Consider the following 7,517-nt stretch of genomic DNA (forward strand, 5'->3'; position numbering starts at 1 on the left):
GAAGAAAAGCTTCAGCAGTCATTGTGAGCTTCTTTGTTGATGTTTAGAGAATTTGAGTTTCAGGCCTTCAGGTCATGAGTGACACAAAGACATGAATATTGTGAGAGAGTGTTTGTGTGTCTGAAGTGTTTGTTTGCCTCTGAGCTGTTGTCAAGTGAAAGCTTTCCTGAGCTCTTCTTCTTCACCTTCTCTCTGTTCATCTTCAGAATCAAATAACCTGCAGGAGAGACGTCCAGTGTTTCATTAAACATGACAGACACACACGCACACACACACACACACACACGCACGCACGCATGCACACACACCCCATGCAGGAGAGACGTCCAGTGTTTCATTAAACATGACAGACACACACGCACACACACACACACGCAATATACACGCTGTATATCAAATTCCCTTCCCCTAAACCTCACAATCACACAACACTTTCTGCTCTTTTACATTTTCATAAAAAAATGAATTCTGTTTGATTCAAAAACACACACACACACACACACAATCACATCCAGCGTTTCTTTTAACATTACAGATGCATCAGACGCTTATCAGACCTGCACTCGACTCAGATTGAACACAGAACCTAATGTGAGAGAGCACGGACGTGACTCACATACATGTGTGTGTGTGTGTGTGTGTGTGTGGGTGATCCAGACAGACGGGTGGAGGAAGGGCACTCATCCAGATTTCCGGTGTACAAACAAACATCGTGATTTGTTTATATGTTCATGAGATGAAGTTCACTGATGTGATTCACACAAGACTTCTTCAGTCCAGTGTTTGACTGCTCCAGACACGATAGGACGCTTCAGGATTTATTACAGAATCAATATTTTCCAGTCTTTATGTACGGTCATACATTAGGCAAATGATAATAAGAATGTTATGATATAACTCACATCTGATCAGTGTTTGTGTTCCCTCTGCGTTGGTCAAATTCTGTGTCAGTATCTGTAAGCTTACACATAGGTGGTTTCCCGGACAGGGATTAGTTTAAATTAGGACTAGGCCTTAGTTACATTAGGATAGTTCAGTTGTTTTTAAAAGTGTACTTTACAAAAACATTACTGATGTGAGACAACACAATCCAACTGATGAGAAATGTCAACGGAAGTTCGATCAAGACATCTCTAACATTTGATGAAAACCCATTAGCACATTCTAAACTATTTCATCTGGTCTAGCGGCTCTCAGTCTTCTGCTCAGCTTGTTCAACAGGTCGGCCCTCATTTAAACCTCGAATCAATCAAGAACATGTTGTTATGGTGTGTTTTTAATGTGTTGCTCTGATTAACATTGTGTGTATGATCCCCGTGTTCATGTCATATGTCAGAAAGCAGCGTGATGTTTTGTAAGAACCTTCTGTGTAGTTTAGAACTGTGTGTGATCCGTTACAGATGCTTGTATCCGATGAAGCTCAGTCTACATACCTGACCGGAGCCATTCTGATAAACACACAGATGTTAAACTGGACCTGTGAGGATGTACACACACACACACACACACACACGCACACACGGACTGACACAGACACACACACCCAGCTGAGACGTTCACTTATAAGTGTGTGATGTGATATAAATGCTGCTATTGTTTTATAGAATCCAGGGAGACAAAGACGCTCTTGAAACATGTGAATGTGTTCCGTGTGTCTGTGGTAATTACAGCTTCATGTAACAACAAGAATCTTCAACACATCTTACAGGATTTACAGTAATTATATAAATAACACTCTTACTGTAAATACATCATTCACATACACAATAAAACCTGATTTGTGTCTTTACATCAGGAAGAATCAAAGAGTTTAGTGCACTATAAATACACACTGTACACTTCTTCCTCTTCAGACCAACAAACTTCATCACAAACTGACATTACAGTTTAATGTAACACACCATCATCATACACACACTGATGTTCACAGCTGAGCACGACACAAACACATCATGTTATTGCTCTCTGGTTTCACAAATTACAACATTTGATGGAGTTCTCCGTTGGGTTTCATTTAAGTCTCAACTCAGTCTTAGATGTTTCTCCTAAAATGGTTCAGGAGAAATAAAAAGAGAATCAAGTGAGACAGAAGTGGAGGTGTAAATGAATGTAGAGGTGAAATCATCTGATTTGAGTCAATGTGCAGAAGTTGTTATTGAGATCTTCAATCATATTGACTTTTGATTGACAGACGAGACGAATCTGAGCTCAGTTTGACACATTAATGACATCTCTTCTCAAACTCTCATCACTCTTGTTCTCAAGAGAAATATCTGAGACTTTCTTTTCTTTCCATTTCATCTCGTTGTCTTTCAGAAATCACTGAAACATTAGAGATCTCATCTGTCATGTGTCTATGTTTTAGAGACTAACTCGAGTCACATGTGAATCTAGAGGCAGTTTTACGAAATGAACAATAGCAAAAAACTAAAAGTTTTAAGTGGAAACCAAACAGTATGACGTGATGTTTTTTGAATGTAAACTTTGAGAGAAATCCACAGACCCTCTAACACACTCCCACCCGCCTCCTGCAGGAAAACAAACGGAAAGAACTCAACGTTCCATGTGTTGCTTTTCCTGTGACTGCTTCCTGTTTGGACACAACTGATGGCATTGACTTCCTCTCTGCCAGCTAATCACACACACACACACACACACACACACACACACACACACACACAATGTCTCTCTCTCTCACAGACACACACACACAATTTTAAATTAAAACAAAAAATTGGGTAACACTTTCCTCAAACTATGTATTTATAATTCATTATAAAAGTAGTTTTAAAGCATTGTAATGTCTTATAAATAATTGTTATTACAGTTAATACATTATAACACTTCACATTTTAAATTGGTTATACTTCTTTACAACTACATATAATGCATTACAACACACATTATGAAGAATTATAATGCATTTTACAGACATGCTTCAAGGAAAGTGTTACAGAAAATTATTTCATTGTTCATTTCGTGTCAGGTCACTTTCTTTCTTCTGCAGAACACCAAAGAAGATATTTTGAAGAATGTTGATCTTTTGTGCTTCACCTTCTTTGTTTGAACAGTCACTTTACGTAAACTTGTGTAAATACCCTCATGTGCTCGTGTAAATTAAAGCCGTACATGTGTTGATAATATTCTTCTCTCTTCACAGTTCTGAGCAGCAGTTAAAGGACACAGAAGACACATCAGGTAGATCTTTTATTTATCAAAATAAGTACTTCATAAATATATTTATATATGTACTGTATATGTATATATAGCAGTCGATGGGTAATAATTCCTTCATGTAGCGTTCTGATGACGTGTGTGTGGTGTAGAAAAGCAGAAGATGATTGACAGGAGGAAGCTGCTGTTATTACAGTGTTAACAGTCTGTGAAATAAAAACACTATTAATATCAGCCGTGATGATGTGTGTGGACTCTCCTGACTATCTTTATCAGCCGCTTGTGTACATCACCCCATATAGACATCAGTCAGGGTCAAAGACTGGAAACATCTAAAAACAGACAGACTGATCAAACACGCATGCGGTGGGTGTGTGTTCAGAGGAAAACAAGACACACAATACAAAAAACAACCTTCTGTGATGCAGATTTATAACCGTGTGGAGATGAGCTAGTGTTATATCATCATCATCATGTCCTTCATATGTGTTTCTGCTACATTTGTCTGTTGTGTGTCTTTATGTGGTAAACCTTCATCCCTCCGGTTCAATCAGATGTGATCACACCCACAAGGTTGTGCGTTTTCACATAGTTTTGTCCTTCCCGAGCACCCACACATTCCATACCGAAACCCACCGCAGTCAGGCGAGAGTATTTTGGTTTCTTTTCCCTCTTCTGTTCAAGCTCTGATTCCTCTGTTGAACGCGTGTCGTCTGGAGTGACAGACTTTGAAGATGACGGTCGACAGCACCGTCAGTCCCAACACCAATAAGACAAGCACGCTGATCAGCAACACGTTCCCATCGGCAGACGCGCAATGCTCAGCCCGTACGGCGCTCACGCTGAGCTCAGTGTTCTGTGAGTCTTTGCTGTACCAGCAGGTCGCGGCGGCGATGTCGGGCACTGACACCCCGTCCCGCTGCAGTAAAGTGAGGAGGTGCGGGTTTCCGCAGCAGCTCAGCGGGTTCGAGCCCACGTATAAAGTCTTGAGCGCTTTCTGCAGAGCCGACACGGTGGCGGGCGCAAGCGTCACCAGACTGTTACTCTGCAGGTTCAGAGACTCCACGGAAGAGTCCCCGCTCCACAGAGACAAAGCCGTAAACCGGTTCACCGACAGATCCAATGACTTCAGGTTGCTGAAGAGGGTGAAGTCTACGGCCAGCGTTCTGAGCTCGTTTCCTCTCAGACACAGCCGGCCGAGAGAGGTCTCCAGACCCGAAAGAGCGCCGGCGTCTATCTCCATGCCGGGGTTCAGAGACAGATCCAGGATGAGGAGCGGGCTGCCACTGAAGGCTTCCCGCGGGACGGACGAGAGCACGTTCTCTGACAGGTAGAGATAGCGTAAGGTGGGGAGGGACGCGAGCGAGACGCAGCCGTCTGCGGCAGGGCAGATGCTCAGACGATTCTGCTGGAGGTGGAGGGTGTGGATACTGGGCAGTCTGGAGAAGATGTTGGCGTCCAACACACGGAGAGAGTTCCCCTGCAGGTGCAGAACCTCCAGCGCCGTCAGCGTCTCCTCCTCAACTCGAGATCCTGGAGGTTATTGAAGCTGACGTCCAGCGTTCTGAGAGAGTTCAGCGGCCCGTCCGCCGTCACCCTGAAGCTCTGCAAACAGTTGTTGCTGACATTTAGGGTTTCCAGAGCTTTCGTGCTGCTGAAGAAAGAGGACGGAAGGCTTTTCAGCTGATTGTAACTCAAGTCTAAGTACATCAGCCTCGGAAGATCTTGATGCCGTTTACCGCCGCAGATAGAACTGTCCTTTGGGTTCTCCAGCTCGTCCACAGGACCCGAGCAGTTCACGCTCCTCAAGAGATTTCGTGACAGGTCCAGGAACACCAGTCTGTTGTTCCGGGGAAGGACAGGGAAATCCAGGATTTTGTTTTCCCTCAGGTCCAGATCCAGCAGCTCAAAGTCCCGGTCAGAATCGATGGTCTGGAAGCTGCTCATGCTGTTTCTGCTCAAGTTTAACGTCTTGAGCTGGAAGAGGTTAAAGTCCACGATGCAAGAAACGGAGTTCACGGACAAATCGAGTTCGGAGAGATTGCTCAAGGACTCAAAGGCGCCTTCTTCGATCTCAATGATGACGTTGTTATGCAAGTCAATGTTTCGTAAGGCCTGAGATCCATTGAACGTGTCCCTGCTGATTTTGGTGATGCTGTTCCCGTTCAACGACAGGTTGGTGAGCGCCGGAGCGTCTCTCAGAAAGTAGTCGCTCATGTGGGTGAAGAGGCCGTTTCCCGACAGATCCAGACTGTGTACGGACGGAAGCGGCCCCACGTGTGTCTTCAGAGCGCCGTAAACATCCAGAGAGTTCCTGGACAGATCCAGCACACGCAGATGACTCATGTCTCTGAAGACGCCCGGCTGAATGAACTGGATCTGATTGGCGTGAAGCTTGAGATGATGGATGGCGGTGTAAGACAGGAGAGAGTCATCCGTCAGGTTCTGGAGACGGTTCTGGGACAGGTCCAGCGTGAGGATGCCGGAGGGAAGATGTTTGGGGATGTTTCTGAGGTTCAGATGACTGCAGTCGGCATCTTTCTGGAGCTGAAGACAACAGGAAAATAGAAGAGCATTATTATGCATTCCTCAGAACTCCTCAGCTTGTGCTGTGTTCTACAGAGGATCTTTAGTCACACATGATGTCTACACGCGTAATGACGTCTGCTGAACATTAGTCATGACATCACAACGCTTCTGTTTCCTGGAACATTACAAAATAATCAACTCTTGGGACCTATTTTTAAATAGGTAAGTTATCAGTGCACACACACACACAGTATTTATACTCTTTAAATAACTCTGTATTAGAGAATTTTCCCCTGGTGCCTTGGACTAACCCTCTGTTTCCGTCTTCATCAGAGTTGAGCGAGGAAGGACACTAATCTATTTCATCCTGTACACACTTCCCCTGGTGTCGTCATCACACACACACACACACACCGATGTCCCTGTTTTATGGGGACATTCCATTGATTTTATACTGTATCAGTCTCATGATATATTTTATCCACTGACCCAACACATAAACCCAACGATCACACAAACCCTTCTGCATTCTTACATTTTCAATAAACATCCTTCTGTATGATTTATAAGCTGTTTTCCATCATATGGACCCTTGATAATGACATTGAAGTTAGGTCCTCACACAGTGATGAAAACCAGGACGCACACACACCATCCGCATTTATATACTGTTACACACTACATATATGATTACATTACAGATGATTTCAGGTTTTGCATGGTTTCACATTTGTTTTACAAGTGTTTCAAATGTTTCTTATGCCACAAACTCCACACAGATGTGTCGTCAGTTGTTGTGAAAGTGGGTGAAAGTAGTCCAGATGATTTCGGCTGTGAAAAGAGTTGTTGAGAAATAATCGAGTTCACATTGAGATCTCTTGACGTCTGATGACAGGTCTCATCTTTTCTGAGATTATTCACGAGGAACACCTGAGGAGCAGATCTCAATGTGTCTCAATATCCATTTCATCTCACTGCTGTCGAGGAGAAACACACTGAGATCTCTGTGAGAAGACAGAAGATGTGTTTACTCACCACATGACAGAGAGAAAGTTCTGCTGGACGTCTGAAGAGAGCGACAGGCGTTACCATGAGCACCACGATCCAGACACGGACATCCATAGTGCTGAAGAGACCCAGACATCAATGAGCACAAAACACATTCACATCATCATCATCATTATTATGATCATGACATCATCATCATCAGTCAAACTACACTCTCTCTCTCCTCAGTGTGTGAAGCGGTGGAAACTGTCGTGTCAATGTTTCTTTGACGTCACTGATGTTTTCTTCTCTGATACTCGTCATATAAGTCAAACATCCTCAGACTGTGTGCGTGCGTGTGAGTGTGTGTTACAGCAGAAATATGAACAGATCCATCACAGCTCATCTTCACAATCATCACATGACAGGTACAGAGTCTTACCTCAGTTGAATCTCTTCATGAGCTCTTCTGTGCTCCACACACACTCACATGTCTCTCTCTCTTTCTCTCTCTGCTCTCGTACACATCCTGTGAGAATATCCTGCAATGTTCGCTTGTTTTTTCCTTCTTAGCTCGAGCCTTGTGTGGGATTGGACAGCTCTGACCCCTCTCTCTCTCTCTCTCTCTCTCTCCCTCCCTCCCTCCCTCTCCCCCTCACTCGCCCTCTCCTTCACACTCTCCTACCTCACTTTATAGATGAAGACTTTTTAACTTTACTACTTCATAACAGTTATAAGAACACATCTACAGTAGTGACGTCATTGAGCTACAACATCGCACGTTCTGCTTCAAATGAAAAGTGACTTGAACAGAGTTTGAGTGAAAT

General features: G+C 43.7%; 1 protein-coding gene across 1 annotated transcript; it reads right to left on the reverse strand.

Moving 5' to 3' along the window:
- Positions 1-3,194: 3,194 nt before the first annotated feature.
- On the reverse strand, positions 3,195-7,291 carry lrrc32 (leucine rich repeat containing 32). Its single transcript, XM_056737482.1, is given in 4 exon segments — positions 3,195-4,701; positions 4,704-5,721; positions 6,739-6,829; positions 7,133-7,291. Coding segments are annotated over 3 exon segments (1,953 nt in total). The 5' UTR covers positions 6,826-6,829; positions 7,133-7,291; the 3' UTR covers positions 3,195-3,853.
- Positions 7,292-7,517: the final 226 nt, after the last annotated feature.

The sequence above is a fragment of the Triplophysa dalaica genome, chromosome 22 (genome assembly GCF_015846415.1).
Source record: "Triplophysa dalaica isolate WHDGS20190420 chromosome 22, ASM1584641v1, whole genome shotgun sequence".
In the NCBI taxonomy this organism is placed as follows: Eukaryota; Metazoa; Chordata; class Actinopteri; order Cypriniformes; family Nemacheilidae; genus Triplophysa; species Triplophysa dalaica.